Source organism: Vitis riparia, chromosome 8 (assembly GCF_004353265.1).
Source record: "Vitis riparia cultivar Riparia Gloire de Montpellier isolate 1030 chromosome 8, EGFV_Vit.rip_1.0, whole genome shotgun sequence".
Lineage (NCBI taxonomy): Eukaryota > Viridiplantae > Streptophyta > Magnoliopsida > Vitales > Vitaceae > Vitis > Vitis riparia.
Window position 1 is genome coordinate 5,293,443 of NC_048438.1, and position 21,543 is coordinate 5,314,985.

The 21,543-nt window shown below is 31.4% G+C and overlaps 1 protein-coding gene across 1 annotated transcript; it reads right to left on the minus strand.

Annotated features, from left to right (window-relative positions):
* Positions 1-1,083: 1,083 nt before the first annotated feature.
* On the minus strand, positions 1,084-2,271 carry LOC117920900 (RING-H2 finger protein ATL70). Its single transcript, XM_034838590.1, has one exon. It carries the CDS (start codon positions 2,076-2,078, stop codon positions 1,569-1,571), a length of 510 nt encoding a protein of 169 aa, XP_034694481.1. The 5' UTR covers positions 2,079-2,271; the 3' UTR covers positions 1,084-1,568.
* Positions 2,272-21,543: the final 19,272 nt, after the last annotated feature.

The window sequence follows — 21,543 nt, forward strand, 5'->3', positions numbered from 1 at the left end:
GTTTCAGATTTTTCATCAACGAATTTTCTTTTTCTGCCATGTTCATAAATTGAATCAACACACAATATCAAAAAGATGAAAAATAGGGTTTGATTTTTTTTTTTTAAAAAAAAAGGAACCAAAATAAGACACTTAGGGTTTCTTCTCATTTCATGAATGAAGGTTCATATGTAAAGTTCGAAAAATTGAAATCAAATAAAGAAACAGTGAAACTTACTTTTGTTTTTTTCTTGTGTTGTGTTGCCTTTTTGTTCTCTTGGAATAAACGGAAAAGTCCTTCGTGATTTCTTTCTTGTAGGTTAACAAATGGGGTTGCAGGGTAAGGAAGGGACACGACACAGGGGAAAATTGGAGTTGAAGGGAAAATGGGCTGAAGAGATAGCTGAGGGGGTATTTTTGTTCGAGTTGAGTCATTTTTGAGACTTAAATAAGTGGGAGGTTAGTTTTGCAATATTGAGAGAATTTTATCCCTTTTAATCTATTATCCCAAAAACTATTAGGTGGCCCATCTCCCATATCTTCCTAGAACCCATTTTTTTAAAGGCATATCATACACGTTTTAGAATATGTACTTTATTATTTGGTTAAGAAAATTGTTATAATAAAAGTTTTATGCATAATGAGTTATGGTGTAAAGTTTACTATTCTCATTTATTTTGATGATATTTTATTGAAGCAGCCATGTTGATGTATCTTCTAAAAGTTTTTAATTTTTTCTACGTGTCCAATTTGGTGAGTGCATTCCATGGTCACGGAATGAGTAGTTAAACTGATAATAAAGTAGAAGAGAGTTTTCAAATTGTTCAAGTGGTTACACATGTTATGTTGAATCGTGGATGGACATCACATCGTGATATCCCAGACTGAGCACATTGGAACACCCAATGAAGAACACAAGCCCCATGAGTTCATAGGCTAATAGACCAATGACCCCACGAAATAACTCATCAATCTCAAAGTGGCTCTTTTTCACTCACAAAAAATTGCATATAAAGCCTATAGGAAACAATGAAGCAAGCCCTTCCAATTAATAACATCCGTTTATAACTTTTCGAAATTACTTGTGAGGAAAATACAAAATAATGGGGAAAAAGCATAATTAAAAATCATTGCTTTTCGAAACTATCACAAGAAGGAAAAGTTTCGTCTAAAACTCCCTTCCTTTAAGGAGAAAGACTACCCACAACTCAGAGAATTATTTCCATGAATCTATCATGCCCTATTATTTGAGGCTTCTATAGCTGAAACCCTGTACCTTTGTCTTTTGTATTTTCGGTAAATATAGAAACATGCCGCATTCCCCCGGTTCTGATTCATCCTGTTCTAAATCAATCCAATCTTGTATCAAACCAATGCCCCTGCTTCAAGAATTTGTGGGTTTTTCAATTTCCTGCAATTTGATGACTGCATGACACCAGATTTTGATCCGAAAGTACATGTATTCAAAGAATCCCAAGAAATTTCTCTATAGAATAACGTGATGAGAAATATTCTACGTTGTACAGATGATCAGCAAAAGGAAAAAGAAAAACACCCCATGTTCGATAATTACTCTGTTTCTTCATGAATCAATCTCTCCTGGTTGCCAGGGGCACCACCTCAGCCAGTGGAGTAGACAGGGGAGTTGGCATGGGAGATGTTCTGCAAACGGGGCAGGTTGGGTGCAGCCTCAGCCATGGATCCACACACTTGAGGTGGAAGAGGTGTCCACAGTCAGGCAACAGCCTGAGCATGTCACTGTCTTTGTAATCCGCCAAGCAAATGGAGCAGCAGGCCGCTGTTGAGTCCTTGTGCTGCAGCTTAGCCTCAGAGTACACCATCTTGGGGTAGCTCAAGATGGTGGCTTCATCAAGCCCCACATCCACCACAAACTCTTCCACCACAGGCTGTTGTTCACGTAGACCACCACCACCACCATATGCGGCAGCAGGCACCTGCTGGGGGCGGGTGCAGAAGTACGAAGCCAAGGTGATGGTTGTGATGAGTAAGAGTATCCCCACAGATACTCCGATCCCATATCCCAAACCACCAATGTTGTTGGACCCCATAAAGCCACCGGAGTCCGCTGTCCCATTCATGGCCCCGGAAAATCTGAGCAGAGGGTGATTGAAGGGGTTTGAAGATCAGCCATAGCTATGGGGAAGAGGCAGTTGTTATTTGGGGGCCGGTGATAGAGATTTAAAAGTCAACGGTAACATGAGATAGAAGCAGACTTGGGGTGAGGTTTAAATCAACGAAAGGATAGGGTTTTGAGGTAGTCCTCCATGTGAAGGCACAACATATATTATAGAATTTGTTTCAAGCTTAGAATATGGCGTTAGTATGTGGAAGTTTTTGAATGGTCAACGGCTCTCCATCCTTGTGGTTTAAGCCTATTGTATGATACCAGTAACTCGTTTCTCTAAACTAATCTCTTGTGACTATCTTATTATTATATAGAATGAACCACAACCCCCTTACAGTGCATCCCACGTTGAACGCACCACATTATAAGTTAGTGCTCTGGTACATGATATTTTTTATAACATAAGGTGTAGCTGAATATATGTGTATATATATATATATATATATATATATATATATATATAGAGAGAGAGAGAGAGAGAGAGAGAGAGAGAGAGAGAGAGAGATATGTGGATGTGAGATGTGTGGTTATGTCCTGGACCATGGAAATAGAGTGGTTGGCGCTGGTAGATTTCACATGGGATCTATCATGATCCATGGAAACTTTACTCATTGTGTAGTTGACACAATGCGCTTTTTATTTTTATTTTATTTAAGGTTAGTTATAAAGAGGTCATGGCATAAAAGAAGGAGGCCACGTGTATACATATTAAGGTTTTTCTTTTTAAATTAAAGATATTTATTTAAATAGTTTTTATTTAAAACCAATTTGAGGAGTAATATTGGGAAAAAAAAAGATGAAAGAGAGAGAAGAGAAAAAATAATTTTAAAATTTATAATTTATAATTTATTTTTATATATTTTTCAAATTTATTTAATTTATTTTTGGGATAACAGATTAAAATGAATAAAATTTCTTCAATATTGTAAAAGTAACCTCTCACTTTTAATAACCTCAAAAATGACTCAGACCGAAATATTCATACACCGAATTAACACACAATATATGAAAAATAGGGGTTGATTTTAAAAAATAAAGGGAATTGAAATAAGGCACTTAGGGTTTCTTCTCAATTCATGCATGAAAGTTCATATGTAAGTTCAAAAAATTGAAATCGAAGAAGAAAATAATGAAACTTTGTGTTTTTTTCTTGTCTTATGTTGGCTTTTTGTTCTTTTACAATGAACGAAAACGTCTTTTATAATTTCTTTCTTGCGGGATAACAAATGGAACAGATGACTTTGTAGGATAAGGAAGGGGTACACCAAGATAATTAGAGTTGAAATAGGTAGAGGGGTAGTGCAAGGGGGTATTTTTGTTTGGATTGGATCATTTTAAGACTATTAAAAGTTGAGGGTTATTTTAAAATATAGATGGAATGCTATCCTTTTAATAGGTAGATGGAATGCTATCCTTTTAATAGGTTATCCTTTATTTTTCCTTTTTATATAAATATTAAATATTTTAAAAATATATAAAATTTTAATTAATTTTAAAAATGCTTTTCTAAAACTAAACATAACTGATATATTTCAATCCCATAGTGATTTTTAAAAGAATTTAAAAAATATATATTTATATTTGATTCTTTGAAAGTTCTTCTAACTTGTAAATAGTCTCACTTCCAACCCATGTCCACACGTTAACAAAGGTCTGTTTGTCAAACTCTGCCAATTCAACCTACTTGAGCGAATTTGACAAAAACACACCCAGAAAAAAAAGGCAATGAAGTCGTTTTCTCCCCATAGAATAACGTTCTTCTCACTGTCATTTATATTAGGTGATGAATTCTTGAGAGTTGAAGGAAGTTAAAAACTGACGGTCGACGTAGACTATGGGCGCTGTCTTCCAGACCCACGGTTTTCAAATTTATCATCTAAATTGCCACGGGTTAATTTCTTGGATTTTTGTTAAAAATCTAATAAATATACAAACTGAAAGTTATAAATGAATTTTTTTTAAAATAAATTTAAAAATCAAAATAAATAAATGGTCTTTATTTTTTTTAAATAAAAAAATCAAAATATTTTACTTTTTACTTTATCGTTAAAAAATAACATATTAATATTAATTGATATAATTAAATTAAATTTATTGATAACAAATTAATTCTAGTTATGGTTAGAAGCTTATTATAAACGGTTATAATAGACATACTTGCATTATATACAATAGTAATGCACGTGGAATTCCCAGGACGATCACGCAAGTTTTATCGTTAAGTTTCAAATAGAGAAATATGGTCTTATCAATAACTTATTGAGGATGAGGTGATGACTTAGGAGGGCATTTTTTGGTAGGTGGTATTGAGGTACGAGGTGATGACTTAGGAGGGCATTTCCTGGTAGGTGATGTTGAGATGAGTTGTGTTCTAAAGGTACGTAATTAATAAGTACCTATTTAAAAAAAATCATAGAAAACATGAAATATAAAAAAATATATTATTATTTTTTTTATATAAAAAAGGTTAATACAGTTCAAAAAGGAAAGACCAGCAAGCTTTTTTTCTTTTAATGATTAATAAGTCTATTATAAAAATAATATTTATTGTTATTCTAAAATTCAAATTTTTTGCTTAGTTAAAAACAATATAATTTATTTAAGGAAATATTTGGTGTGACATCCATGTCAACCAAAAATTTGGCAACATGCGATTGTCGTCACCATCACCTTGTAAAGAAGTCCAACCTGGCAACTTGCAACTGAGAATGATCTCATATCTCCTTATGTTTAACATCTTATGACTTTCCACTAAGATTATGTCACATGCACCCCAAAAATATTATAAAAATTGATTATTAATTGAAAATTTTAGGGACTTATTAATTTTGTCCAAAATCAAGCTTCTCATCTTTTTGTTTTTGGTTATGTGTAAACAATTTAATATTTTTCAATAAGCAATTTTTTTAATAAATAAACTAAAATTAATTCAAAACAAATATAACTAAGATTAAGAAAAATTAAAATGAAAATTTAGAAGTGATTTATTAAATTAATTATTGGGAGAGTTTCTTAAGCATTGAAGTTATGTTTGGCTTTTAGAAAATTTGAGTAAAAGAAAAAAAAATAGAAAGAAAAAAATGAAGTAAGATAAAATTATATATATTTAAAGTTGATAAATTATTTATATATATTTTTTAAAAAGTTATTTCATGCATTTTTCTTTTTTTATATATAAATTAAATAATTTAAAATGGACAAGTTTAAAAATAGTTTTAATAATATTTGATTTTTTTTTTCATATTTTTTATAATGAACCAAAGATGTACTTTATTTGCTATTTTTTCTTTTCCTTAATTTTTTTCTGGTAGGTAAACATAGCATTTAAGTAAATGCAACTATGCAACTTTCAAAGGAATTGAGATAGAATTCTTGACTATAAATCTTATGTTTTTTGAAGGCTTTATAAATGTAAGAAAATGAATGTTTTTACTTAAGCGCGTGTTTGATACACAAAAATGAGGACTGAGGATAGAAATTTCATTCTTTTTCTTATTCATTTCTATCTTTCAATAACTTAAATGTTTATGAAAAATGGAATTAAAAGTTATTATGATGGAAACAAAATCTTATTTATAAGTAGGATTTTAATTTATTCAAATTAGGAGTTGTTTTAATTCCCTGATGTAAGTTATTTTTAAAAATACTTTCCAAAAATTTTAAAACTAAAAATATTTTTACATAAGTATTTTTTAAAAAATATATATTCTTTTATTTTGATTTTGTAAAGAAACACAAATTATAAATTCAATTTATAAAATGTAAACCAAATTTAATACACGTCTTATTAAAAACAAAAACAAATTTTAAATTATAATAAATTAAAAATAAATAGTTTTTAATAAAATATGAATATTAATTATATAATAAATTCATAAATTATATTTTTGTTATAAATATTATAAAAATATAGGTTAACATTAATTGATTTGTTTAAGAAAAATAAATAATAATAATTCAAAATTAATAATTCCTAATACTATTTAAATGATTTTATAAATAGTATAAAAATATGGATATTAAAAAATCATAATTAATTTATGTTGTTTAAAATAAAGAATAATTATTTAAAATTAATAATTGCTAATACTATTATATTTTAAATGAATATAAAAACAAATAATTTTTTAAGGTATAAATGAGCCAAAAATTTTATTATATGCATATATTTATTACTCAATTATGAAAGTTTAATTTGAAATTATTTTATTTAAACCATAATTTAATCTATTTTTAATTTTAAATTATTCTTAAAAATTACAAGATTTATTAAAGAATTTAAAGCATTAGTTATGTCTATTATTTTTTTTGGTAGTCAAATCTCTCTCTCTCTGTATTTTAAATTATTTTTTAAAATGATTAAACTTATAAATTAATACAAAAAAAAAAATAGAAAAAGGGTTTTTTATTTATTTTGTTTTTAAAAATTATTTTTAAATAATAACAACCGTGTGTGTGTTTTAAATTATTTTTAAAATGATTAAACTTATAAATTAATACAAAAAATAGAAAGAGGGGTTTTTTTTTTTTACTTTGTTTTTAAAAATTATTTCTAAATAATAACAACCAAATAGTGGCATAAATTTTCTAAAAACAATTTTGTTTTTAAATCACACACCCAAATAGGTTTTTTAGCAAAATAAAAAATAAAAATACTCTCAATGATCTTTTGAATGAAAATAAGAAATTATTTCCAACTATGTATAATGTGAAAATTATTTTAAATAAAAATAAAAATTATTTTAACTCATATGTACGAATATTATTAAATTACACACCTAAATAGGTTTTTATTATAAACCCTCAATGACTTTTTAAATGAAAATAAGAAATTATTTCAAACTATATATAATGTGAGATTTTTTTTATAAAAAAAATATTTTAACTCATATGTACAAATATTATTAACAATTTTATTCTTTTTAATTTTTATTTTTACTTAATATTAAAATGGAAACAAATTATCATTCTAACAGTACATTCATATATGCATTCAAACACAAAAATTAAAATTATCAAATTCATTCATATTCAAGAAGGAATAGGAATGTAAACAAAATATTCATTCTCATTCTTTATTCCTGTATACCAAACACATCCTAAAAATGATACTGAAAAATTATCAAAAATTATAATTATTTTTAGTAAAAGCATTTTTAACATAACACATCAATTCTATCATAAACTTGTATATAATTGTTTTTAAAATTGAATCCAACCGATTGGTTCTAGGTTGGTGACCTTTTATACCTTTGTGAGCCCATTAGATCCCTCAGTGACCTCCACTTTAGGCTCACATTTCTCATCCACATCAGCTGGGGAAAGGGGATGATATTGAGTTTAAGGAGAATTCAAAAAGTTCTTAAAAAAGACTCAGCTATGTTGAATATGTTGAAGCCTTGCGTCACCGGGGTCCTTGCGGTCGCTAGATGGACGCTCCCTCTCAACTGAAGATGATTCTTACCCCAGTCAACCTGCAAAAGATGTCTGGACAGGATGTCCGGATGCACCCTCCGATGGTTTTGTTAGCCATCGTTTTGATGATCAATCTGCTTCTTTTTGCTGAGCTAGAAAAGCTTACCTCCCTCTTCGCATGAGGGCCCTTTTATAGTGTCAGAAGCTCTGTCCCCTTTAATGGTGGGAAGACTTTTTGGCTTATCATGATGGCACTGAGGCGATGACAGAGCCATCATCGCTCTACAGGTGGCTGTCAGAAATCGTGGAAGATGACTTGCCGTCATTCCTGTCCTTTCGCTCTGCAGGCGGCGGAATGCGGGCTGTGACAAGCTGTCTCAAGTGACTCGGTATGGCCTGCGTTTTATGGCCAAGGCTTCCTGGGTCCAGACAACATATCCGGACAAGGGAGAGAATCGTTCGAGTAACGGATTTGAGAGTGTCGTATGCCCCCCTGAGGGGATCCGGATAGAGAGCTGATGTGCCACGTGTCACATGCAGGGGTATTGTACGGGGTTGCCACGTGGGCGTCTGGGGGTGATCCCTACAAGCTAGGGGTCTTGAACTTGGACTTCAAGTTCAAAAAATGGAAAAGGCACCACTCAAATGATTCAAGTTTACTATTTATTATTACAAACACAACAATAATATATGCCTTATAATTTTTTTTTTATGTAATATTTATATTTAAATAATATAGTATTTTTAAAATTATAAAATCAGAATATATACTTTTTAATGTATATTTAAAATTCAATAATTGAATTTTCTTCCATTTGTAATATATTTACATTTAAATATAATACATATTTTATTTAATAAAATTTAAAATATTAATGCATTTATAGTTTTGTATGATTTAAGTTGATAATATCAACAATAAAAAAATATTATTTATTTTTAATTTATATATATATATATATATATATATAATCATTTATAATTATTTTAAATTTTAATAATATATAAATTATATATTTATGATACAACCAATTCGATCCTAGTTCAACCTCGTCCACTTATTGGATCTTGAATTGATAACTTTTCCAGTTGGTCTAACTTTAAAAATATTGTATAATAATGAAATATTCAAAAGGATTTGTTCACAATAAAATAAAGAAAAAAGAAATGTGAGATAATCTTAAGAGTAAATAAAGAAATTTGAATGAATAAATATCTTTGTAGTATTATTATTTTTTATTTTTAATCTTTGAGAATAGCCCATTTTCCGATCTTCTTTCTTTAATTATTAAAGACTACCATTACATTGTACATAAAAAGAAAAAGAAAAAGAAAAATATTGCCATCTCGTCTCTTTTGGACTATCGGACTAGTCAAACCTCTTTCCTTAATTCCCCAAAAAACAAAAGAAACTAACATAGTGTATAATCATAATGAATAAAATAAATTTAGCAAAAATCACATGTACTTGCCAATCGCCCCTCCAACTTTAAATCCTACTTCCACAATTGCCCACAGGGTAGATTTCAAGCCAAAGGTTGTACCAAGTTTGAGGAGAATGGTAACCCAATTAAATTATTTATCTTATATGAAGTTGCCTTAGGCTTAACTCCCCTCCTTGGACTGCTCAATCTCAATTATATGCATGGCCAAAGTTTTATACACCATTTACCTATATAATATGATGTATACACGTAATATAAAGTCCTTATGGTTACATAGATGGGAGGAATAGTTGATTAAATTACTTCTCGTTGGCTATCGTATTACTCATAAGTATAATTTAGACATAAAGCTTCACACGTAGGTGGCTTAAAGGCATTCCATTTAACATCATTATTATAGTTTTTTTTTTTTGGTAGAAGTTGTTCTAGATATATATAAAAAATGAATTGTTTAAAAATATGTATAGAAAATGTTCACTAATCAAGATTGATTAAATCCCAAGATTGTAGAATTTTATTTATTTATTTTCTTTGTAATTTTGATTCTTAATTTGTAGAGTAGAGTAATTCTAGGAATAGATTTATAATTTGGTGGAAAATTAGTTTTTCCTAGTCTTTGCAAATTTGTATCCTATAAATTATACAACTCCATCACAAAGAATAAAATTAGAATTATTCATGCACATGGTATTAGAGCAATAAGCTCTCCATACACATTTCTTATACCAACCTTAATCAGTAAGATTTAATCTTCCTCATTCGCCTTCATTGTTGGCAATCCTTCATTGTCTAAGCTATTATTTCCTTTGTTTGTTTGTTTGTTTATGAATCTCAAGCCTATAGCCTATATTCTTGTCCACCCAAACCATTGAAATACTTCCATAGTTGTTGAAACCTAGATCCAACCACCCATCGAATACCAAATCTTACTTTAGACTCAATGGTTGAAATTACCTTGTATGGTCTCAGCTTATGCATACATTCCTAAAAAGAAAAGGTCAGTTGAGTTTTTTGATTGCACTAGCATTGAGTGGGAAGGAACCAAAGTTTACTACCTTTTATAAGGGGGATTAAAAATTTAGACTAGTTAATTGCCGCTAAAATGCTAATGACTTTTGCATTGAGACTCAATTTAGTACCACCCTTGACCCCTAGTCTCACCTTGTGTCATGCATACATTCTTAAAAGAAAGGCAAGCTAGGTCTTCTGATTGGACCAACATTGAGTAAGAGAGGAGCCTAAGTTCACTACCTAAGATAAGGAGGACTTAATAATTATATCATGGCTATGGAACTCAATGCAACCAAATATTAGTGGAACGTGCATGTTTCTAACCACAAATTTTGACCACGAAAAAGGAGATCTAGGAGGTTAAACAAATCTATTCCAAAATTTAAGATGTTGCTTAAATCTATGACACAAAGATGAAGATCCATTCCATAAAGTAAGGCACTTTATGTGTCATTGAGTATCATAATGTTAAAAGGATTGTGGCTTGAATTGGATTATTACCAAAACTTAAAGGTAAAGTGTAGTAAAGATGGTGCCATATTGCTAATGCTTATTGAAAGGGAAAGAATATTTGAATTCTTAGTTGAACGTAACAGGAATATAATCAAGTGCTTGGAAAGGAGTCCTTACCATTCCTAAGTGAGATGTTCTCAATCATTAAGCTCAAGGAATATAGGAGGAATGTGATCTTGGATGAACCATCAAATAAAGGATCTAATCTTGTCATTGTGAAATCTTCGTCAACTCTCATAGTGATCAACCAATAGGGATGAGGTATCTAAGACACTGAGTAACAAAGATGGCCTCTAGTGTAATCACTACAAGAAATCAAAGCACACCAAGAATTCTTATTGAAAGTTATATGGGAAATCATAACCAATTGGCAAAAATAATGGGAACACGATTTTTGCTCTAAACCATCTCTAATATGATTGCAGGTATTCTCTTACCATCTCCATACTTTCATTACTCATTGTTCATGCTCATACCTTTCATCTCATACCATTGTTTGGATTCTCATCATCTTCCACAAGTCTCAAGTATCTCTTTTTAAATTATTGATATCTTTTTTATACCTTGGTTGGAGAGAGCCTTTTTCTTTGACATTTTTTTCATCCCTTTTATCTACATATAAACTCAAAATAGATATTTGACGCAAGGTTATGGTGCTAACACCAATTTAAGTTATATTTTAGTCTTGTTTAATACCTAATTCATGTTATTTATATACCATTGGAGCAAATACTTGAGTTTGATCAATGCCTTATATTTGAGACCCTAACTTGATCAATTTGGTGTAATGAAAAGTGATCTTTAGGGAAAACATTGTTCAAGTTAGTCAAATCAATATCTACTTGCCACTTTTCACTATTTTTTGACACCATGATAGCATGGGACAATCAATCAAGATACTTATCTTCCATTATGAATTAGACTTGAAGTAACCATGACACTTCATCATTTATGATCTGATGCCTCTTTAGGGTAAAATTTTTTTTAACTTTAATCATGCTACTTTTTTAGTTACCTGTAAGTGACGATAAGCTATAGCAAGATCAATCCCTTGCATGTCAAAGTGTGACCAAGCAAATATGTTTACATCATAGAAATTTCAATTGTTCATGGTTTGTCAATCTTGATTTGAGTATCAATCACTATTTAATCATGGTCTTAATTGTTGGAATGTCTATATCACTCCATTCCAAGCCCTTGATCATAAAATGCATGCACTCCATTCCAAGCCCTGGATTGTAGGGTGCATGCAACTATCTTCCTAGGAATTTTTAAATCTAGGCAATGGAAACATTCAAAACAATTAATCTAAGATTTAGGTGCTCAAAATAACACATAAGATTTGGATGTTCCTAGATCAATTTCAATTAATGAAAAAAGTAGTATGGATGTTGAATACCTCTTGATCTTTCACCTGATAACTCTATTTCCTTTACTCTTGGCACTAGAGGTGGTGGAAGCCTCATAGAGGGATGGTGGCTAAGGCTCTCATCTCTCAAGAGTACATAGGAAGATTAAAAGTGAAACCCTAAAGGGTTTATACAAGTTTCCAATGGGCTTAAGTCACTTAAGCCCACCTTATGCTTAGGTCACTTAATCTAGCCCACTAAAATCCTAACTAATTAATTAATCCTGTAGGGCTCCATTCTTGTGTTAGGATAGAGACCTTAAAAGTATGAAACGATACAATATTTTATGAATTTATTATTTATTTAATTAGATTCTAGTATCACTTATCTATATATTTGTTTCATGCATTATGTCTTATGAACATTCTAGCCTAACATCTTTTGCATTGTATATGACAAAAGTTCCAAGTCATAAGTTCTTTACAAGTAAACAATGTGTTCACAGTTGGTTCATGGACTTAGATAATTCATTTGAGGTTGTAGTGCACTATCTCCTAATTGAAGGGATCATTAGTCTTAGTCATCGAATTGTTAGGATAAAGCCCTTAAAATCATGACATGATGTAATAAACTCTTAGATTTTATTATTTGTTTAATAAAGTTCCAATTCACTTTTATTTATCCTATTTTCATGTATTTTATCTTGTAAGCAGTCTAACCTGCCTGTTTTGCATTGTATGAGACTTGAATTCATTAGGAGTTACACGGAAGATCCAAGTCACGGGTTCCTTGCAAATAAATGAGTTTTTCATAGTCAATTCATGGGTCTAGACAGTCCATTAACGGTTGTAATGCACCATCACTTAATTGGAGGGATGGTTAGTCTTGGCTATTGGGATGGGTTTCTTATGGTGAGTGTACTAGTGTTTATGACTACACATTAGATAGAACCTTCGGTGAGTCATGAATTAAGGCTATCAAATAGTCATGACTTCACCAAGCTACTTCATTGTGTCGTCTCTCAATCTTAAAAGAATATTGAGCTTGTGTTGAAGTTAGTAGTGACTTTGATCTACGGGTGAGATTATAATATAATGATATATTCCCTATGGATTAGGTAAATGTTGATAGAAGTTGGTAGCAATAAATATTCTCAATAGAGGCACCATAATATCTTTTGGGATTGAAACAATGTGCCCCCTTGGGTGATCTTAAGGAGATATGTTTAGGAAAACTATGGTCATAGTAGTTCCTTAAGTGGAATTAGACATAGGCTTTTTAAGAACTAAAACATGTCAATTGAACACACAATAGGAGGATCTGTAACTCAAGGGTGTAAAGGTAGTCTTGAAAGTTTGAGAGCTTTCACCTTGTTAGACTACAAACACCAGTTCATGGGGAGATTGAACGTAATGTATAACAAGTCACAAACCTTAACACATGGTGTAGTGGGATGTTAAATCAACTTCAAAATTAGATTATCAAGGAACTAGCACTCCTATGGGTCCCAATGGTCCTTGCTTTGAGCTTATATACCTTGTTGGCACGAGTTATGAGGGTTGAATTAGCTTTATGTTCACTTTTGTGCATAAGGGTGTTTTGGTCATTATGTAAGATTTCACAAGGATAAGTGAACAAGGTCTTTGGACTATACTAATTGATTAATTAGTAGACCTTGTTAGGTTTATTAATCAATTAGAACACATTTAGAGCTAGACTAAGTGACTCAACCCTTTGTGGGCTCAAGTCACTTAACCCAAGTGGGAAACCCTAAAAATACCCTCTTAGGGGTTAAGGTTGTCATAACTTTTTCTAGATAGCCATCTTCCATCTCTAGAGAGAGAGATAGTCATAGCTTCCACCATCTCTTTCATCTCCACTAGGAGTGTGTCAAGATCAAGGTTTAAGTCATCGAGTAAAAGACTTTGGGTTTACGAGACTTTTGCTACTTCGTTCTTCATCTTCACCATGTGGATTTGATTTGGGAACATCAAAATTGAGGTATGTTTTTTGTTTTCATTTTTTTAAATCCTTATAAATTTTAAAAACACATTTTTTCCATTGTGCATAGGATTTAGAAAAACCTAGGCTAGTTTTGCATGTTTTGTACTTGATTCCGACAGAAAACAGAGAGATATGAGATTTTCCCATCATGGATGAGTTTCCCATGGAGAGTACACTAGTATGTATAGTTACATATTGGATAAGACTTATGGTGAGTCATGGCATTTGGCTATCTGATAGTCATGACCTCACTGAGCTGCTATATCATATAGTCTTTCACCCTTAAAAGAACATTAAGTTTGAGCTAAAGTTTGCAATGGCTTTGACCAATAGGTGAGACCTTAATTTGGTTATATATTCCCTATGGATTAGGTCACTATTAATGAAAGCTAGTGACAATAGGTATTCTCAATAGTGACATCATGAGATCTCATAGAGATTGAGATAGTGTATTCATCCTAAAGAAGGGTGTTTAAGAAATCTATGACCATGGTAGTTCCTTAATCAAAACTTGACATAAGTTCATTATGAGCTAGAATATGTCAGTTGTTTACACAATAGGAGGATTTGAGACTTAAGGAATATAGAGGTAATCTTAAGAGGTTGATAGTGTTAGGATATAGCCCTTACAAGCATGACATGATGTAACAAATTTGGAATACATTATTCATTTAATGATATTTCAACTTTACTTTTATCTATCCTTAATCCATGCATTATACTTTATAAACGTTATGACCTGACATCTTTTCCCTTGTACATGACTTGGATGCGTTAGGAGTTGCATGAAAGATCCAAGTTATGGGTTCCTTGCAAGTAAATGATTTGTTCATAACTAGTTGGTAAACTTAGGAAATCCATTTAAGGTTGTAGTACACCACTTCCTAATTGGAAGGATGATTAGTCTTGACTGTTGAGATGGGGTTCCTATGGTGAGTGCAATAGTGTATATGATTATACATTGGATAAGATCTACGATGAGTCATGACATAAAAATATCAGGTAATCATGACTTCACCAATCTACTATACTATATAGTCTCTCAACCTTGAGAAAATATTAAGCTTGTAAAAAAGTTAGCAGTGGCTTTGATTTACGGGTGAGATCGTAAGTTGGTCATATATTCCATATGGATTGAGTCACTATTGATGAAAGTTGGTAGCAATAAATATTCTTAATAGAGACATTATGATATCCCATGAACTTTGAGACAGTGTGTTCCCATAGGTGATCTAAGGATGTGTGATCGCGAAATCTATGGGTCTATAGTAATTCCTTTAGTGGAATTTAACATATGCTCTCAGTGAACTAAAGTATGTCATTTGATCATATAATAAGAGGATTTGTAATTCAAAGATTGTAAAGGTAGTCTTGAAAGGTTAATAATTTTCACATTGTTAGATCATGGATGACGAGTTCATAGGGAGCTTGTATATTGTGGATATTAGGCCATAGACCCAAGCACTTGGTGTCTTATTGTAATTTACATAGGGTATTGGAGTGCAGTTTACTCTTTGTAGTGGGATGTTGAGCCGACTTTATAATTAAATTTTAAGGGAGCCAATACTATTCTATTGGTCCCAATGGCCCCCGCTCGAACTCATATTCCTTGATGATATAATTTTTTAGGGTTTGAGGGGTTTCTAGTTCACTTTGTGCATAAGTGCATTTTTATAATTACATAAGACAGCACAAGGGTAAGTGAGCGATATTTTTAGATTAAGCTAATTAGTTAATTTAAGCCTATTGGGTTAATTAATCAATTAGCAACCTTTTTGGGATAGATTAAGTGACTCAATCCCATGGAAGGCTCAAGTCATTTAAGTCTAGTAAGAGACCTATAAATACATCTCTTAAGGTTTAAGGCTTTAAGCCTTGTTGCCTTTCCCTTTAGTCTATAAAGAGGAAACTATAGCTTCTAGCCTTGAGATCTCCATAATCTTAGTGCCTAAACTTAAGAATGAGTCATCAGGTAGAAGACTACCTTGTTTACAGGATCTACTATTACTTTGGAGTATTCTATACCGATTGGAATTAATCTGGGAATATCCAAATAGTAGGTATGTGGCATTTTTCTCTAGATCTATGTTTTCTCTGGTATTTTGATTGTTTTTAATACCAAGTTTTCTATTGCAATAGATTTAGAGAACCTAGGATAAATTTTCTTACACCCTAACTATCCAAGGCATGAGAACAAAGCAATCCAAATTTCCCAATAGATAACATTCACCTTGTTAGATTACATGTATTGATTAATGTCATATTTTGTATAAAAATAGGGGTAATGATCACATCTTTAGCTTGATGACACCATTAAAAGCAACCTTCAACTAAGCAATTATACGTTATATATATAACGTATAATTGCTATATATATATATATATACAAGCATATTTCATGAATAATGATATCCTTGAAATCCTCATCATGGGAAATTGTGGACTCGCATTTTTCACGCGTGTCCCCACTCAATCGGTGATACTCACTTTTATATTGGTGAAAATTTCAGTTTTGGAAAAGTCGGAGTTGCCACTTATTTTATTTTATTTTAAAGGGAAAATGAAACAAGAAGTAAAACCCTAAAAAATGACTCCATAGTTTTGGAAAAAACATGTCTTTGAAAAACCCAAGTCTAGGTCTAGGGATCAAGTTACCTATTGGAAAGGTACTCCTAAAAGGTAGCACCCCTCTAAGCCCTATAAAGGTCTCTACTAACTAAGTTGAAGGAGATGTGGCAATTAATTGGTTAATTATAGATACCTAAGTAGGCCAGGTGATTTAAAAAATAGCATGCCTAACAAGAAAACCAACCAATCATAAAGAAGATTTAGGATGCGTACCTGGACTGCTTCTTAAGTGCTATCATAAGACATCAAAGTTAGTTCAAATAGTATATCACCCAACATACACTTAATAAGAAATAATCGAACAATGAAACATATATATCAAGACACCCAAACACTATCAAACATAAGTGCAATTCACAGTGACAAGCATATTCACATAATTTAGAAAGTGAGTGAGGGGGGGGGGCGTACTTGGGAAACATAGATAACTTATAATGTGCTTCCACAAGACATAGAGGTTAGATCATAGTTATAATAATGGCTGGTAAAGAAAAGAATCCTAGCATGTTTGGTATCTAAATAACATAACAAAAATGACCAAGAGTATACGAAAACATTAATTTTCACATACATCTTGTATACAATTCCTAAAAAATAGTTAAACATGATTTCAATAAGTCGTAGAGGTGGTAACAAAAATAAGTTTTGAAAAGATTTTCTTATGTAGGGGTTTCACCAATTCCCCAATTGATATACACAAATCTAGCCTAGAATCATCTCATTTATTATGAACCACAAGCTTGGATTCGCGTCTTACTCAAAACTGTATTTTTAATTGAAAACTGAGAAAGATGTGAATCGATCAAGATATGGTTGCATATTATTTAAGAAAATGAGATTTTGATTCTAAGGACCCTAAATGATTTTTTTTTTTTTAAATAGATTTTCAAAGGGATCTTTTGAGAAAAGGTTTCTTCTTAAAAAGAAAGAAATTATTCGCAAACGACAATACGCAAAGATCAAACATAGGCAACCCAAAAGAAAATAAAATCACAAATTAAATTTTTAGTAATCAACAAAACTAATAAAGGTGAGGGTAGAGGTCAATCTTCATGATTTTCCAATGGTCTCTAAAAAGTAAATTTGACAAGAGACTACCAAAGCAATAAACTATTAAGACTTAGATCAAATAAGCTAATGAGATATCCACCAAGAATTAATGACTAATATTCAAGAAAGACATCAATTGAGAATAACAATCAAGAACTAATATAAGATCAATTAAACACACATACACATTTAAATTAAAAAATAAATTAAAACTAAACTAAATTGGAATTAAAAACATCAACTTTATCTGACATGATTATTTAAACTAATGAATTAAAATCACTAACACACTTAAACTGAAAAATAGATTAAAACTAAACTAATTTGGGATTAAAAGAATATAAACTTTATCTAATAGGATTAATTAAACTAATGAATTGAAACCACAAATACACTTAAACTAAAAGATAGGTTAAAACTAAATTAATTCGGAATAAAAAAAAGCATGAACTTTATCTTCTATGATCAATTAAACTAATCACCTAAAACTCCGAAAAACATGCAAATTGAAATTGGACCAAATTAAATCAAGGCAAACCAAAAACATGAATTTTTAGACATAGAATCAATTTTATTAATGAACTAATATTATAAAAATACCTAAACTGAATAGATGAGTGAAACTAAATTAAAGTAAACTAAAAGCATGAACTTTCGAATATAGAATCGATTTTATTAATGAATTAAAATTACAAAAGTACCTGAACTAATTAAAATGGACCAAATTAAATTAAAACAAACTAAAAACATGAGCTTTCAAACATGGGATTGATTTTATTAATGGACTAAAATTATAAAAGTACCTAAAATAATTAAAGTGAACCTGAACCAAATTAAATGAAAGCAAACTAAAAACATGAACTTTCAAACGTAGAATCAATTTTATCAATGATCTAAAACTATGAAAATATTTAAACTAAATAGATGAATTAAATTTAATCAAGGTAGACTAAAAACATGATTTTATTTTCACATAAAATTTATTAAAGCGGAAAATTAGAAACTCACAAACACATCCTGAAGAAAAATCAACACTAAATTAAACTGGAATGAAAAATAATAACTTTATCATGTAGAATTAATTAAACTAATTAGAAAAACATCTAAACTAATGAAATAAATTAAAACTAAATTAAAATAATATTTTAAAAAGAATTTACCTTCAAGAATGCATGTTGTTGTGTCTCGTTGAAGAATGGTGCGACCTATGTGCTTTCTACTTTTGTGATCGAATGAAGTCCCCTCCTTTAAGCCAAAAAAGTTCATACTTCCCTTTACAGAGCTCCCACAACTACTTACCATGGGACCAATCCAAAATTTCATCTTTCGTTTCCATGAATGACTAGAACAAGGCAATTCACCACTGGAATTTTATCAATATTCTTGTAGATATCAAACCAAAATGTTCACTTCACAAGATACGTGACTCGAAGCCCAAATAAGATTGGACTGTGAAGAATAACTGTTATATTTATATAAATATATATATTGTTGGTTAAAAATAAAGTGTAATAAGAGTTACACTTTTGAAAAATAACCTTTGAAAATAAAGTGTAAAAAGGGTTACACTTTTAATGTGTGAAATAAACACATGATTAAGTTTTGGAATGTTACAAAACTTAAGAGGTATTTACACATATGATTAAGTTTTGAAATGTTACAAAACTTGAAAAGTTAAGGAAGACAATGAGTCTTCTCATCTTTGTAACTTTATAAAACTTAAGAGGTTAAGTGTAAGAGAGTTACACATTTGAGATTAAATCATGTTTAATGTGTGAATTAAACATATGAATTAATTTTTTGAATGTTACAAAGATGAAGAGATTGAGGAAGACAATGAGTTTTTTCTCATCCTTGTAACCTTTTTTCAACCCTAAGAGTTCTATATATGACTTTTCTTCTTTTTGAAATCTTATGCAGAAAAGTGAAAAGGCTTGATCAATCCCAAGACTATTTTCATTAGTTCCCTAAAGATTTCTAGAGGTGGGAGGAAATAGAGTCTTTGGACAAAGTTCCAAGAACTTGTTTGAGCCTTTCTTGTGTTCTTCTTCTTCTTGTTCTTATTTTGTATCTTTGAGAGTTTTATTGTATCAAAGTGAGTGTGTGAGAGTGTTTCTTTTCTCCATTGTATCCAAATTTTCCTTCAATCAAAGACTTTAGCCTTAACCTTTCAATGGAAGGAGAAACTATCAAGATTATGAACCAAGATCTTGTGAGGTTGGATCGTTTTGATGGTTCCAACTTCACTAGGTGGCAAGACAAGGTGAGATTCCTTCTCACAGCACTCAAGATTTTCTACATCCTTGATCCTACCTTGGCACCGTTACTGGAACCAAAGGAAAATGACACACCTCAAGTGGTGGCGGCAAGGAAGAAGAGGGAGGAGGATGAGCTCATATGTAGGGGTCATATTTTGAACGCCTTATCCGATAGGCTATATGATCTCTACACCAACACCAATTCCGCGAGGGAGATTTGGGAGGCTCTTGAAAACAAGTATAAAGCCGAGGAAGAAGGTACCAAAAATTTTCTTATTTCTCAATACATAGATTTCAAATTTTTTGATGAAAAGCCTCTCTTACCACAAATTCATGAGTTGCAAGTAATTGTGAATAAGTTGAAAGTTCTCAAAATTGAACTTCCGGAGGCCTTCCAAGTTGGTGCTATTGTGGCTAAATTACCATCAAGTTGGAAAGGTTACCGGAAGAGGATTCTCCACAAGAGTGAAGATTACTCCTTGGAAGAGTTTCAAAAACATCTTCGCATTGAGGAAGAATCGAGATCAAGAGACAAAATGGTGGAAAAGTCCAATGGTGGGACTAACAAAGCCAATGCGGTTTCAAAGGCCAATCATCCTAGAGGTAAAAATAACAACGTCAAAAAGAATTCCGGAAATTATATGAGCCCCAAGAAAAATCAAGAGCAATTTAAGGGCAAGAAAGGTCCTTGTTTTGTGTGTGGAAAACCCGGGCATTATGCTAGGGAGTGTAGGTTCCGAAAGGACCAAAAAGGGGCTGTGGTGAATGCAATTGATGAGGAGATCATTGCAACACTAAGCGAAGTGTGCATTGTCTAAGGAAAGGTGCAAGGATGGTGGTATGATACTTGTGCCACAATTCATGTTACCTATGACAAATCTCTTTTCAAGACATTTGAAAATGCAAAGGGAGATCAAGAGGTTCAAATGGGTAATGAAGGAAGATCCAAGGTGCTTGGCAAGGGCACTATTGAAGTTGTTTTTACCTCCGGCAAAAAGGTTACCCTTACAAATGTATTGTATGTCCCCGATATGAATAAAAATTTGGTTAGTGGGGATTTGCTTGGCAAACCGGGTATCAAAGCGGTGTTTGAATCTGGTAAGCTAATTTTATCCAAATCGGGGAACTTTGTGGGAAAGGGGTATTCTTGTGATGGGATGATCAAACTTTGTACCAATGACAATATCAATAAAATGGCTTCTACTTCCGCTTATATGTGTGATTCAAATTCTTTATTTTTGTGGCATAATAGGCTTGCACATGTTGGTTTAAACACTATTAAAAGGATTGTGAAATGTGGTTTGATTGCTTGTGATACCAAGAAATTTGAAAAGTGTGAAATATGTGTTAAATCAAAGATGATTAAAAAGCCTTTTCATAGTGTTGAGAGATCATCTAATTTGCTTGATTTAATACATAGTGATCTTTGTGAACTTAATGGCTTGTTAACAAGAGGTGGAAATAGGTATTTTCTTACATTCATAGATGATTGTTCTAGATTTACCTATGTGTTTTTGTTGAAAAACAAAAGTGAAACTTTCAATGCCTTTAAAGTTTACAAAGCCGAAGTTGAAAATCAATTAGGAAAAAATATTAAGGTGCTTAGAAGTGATAGAGGTGGTGAATATTTCTCTAGTGAATTCAATTCTTTTTGTGAAGAATATGGCATAATACATGAGTGCACCGCACCCTATACACCTCAACACAATGGCATAGCGGAGAGAAAGAATAGATCATTCTTGGAA

Excerpts from the sequence above, each read along its gene's own strand:
- LOC117920900 (XM_034838590.1), bottom strand. The coding sequence starts at position 2,078 with ATGAATGGGACAGCGGACTCCGGTGGCTTTATGGGGTCCAACAACATT.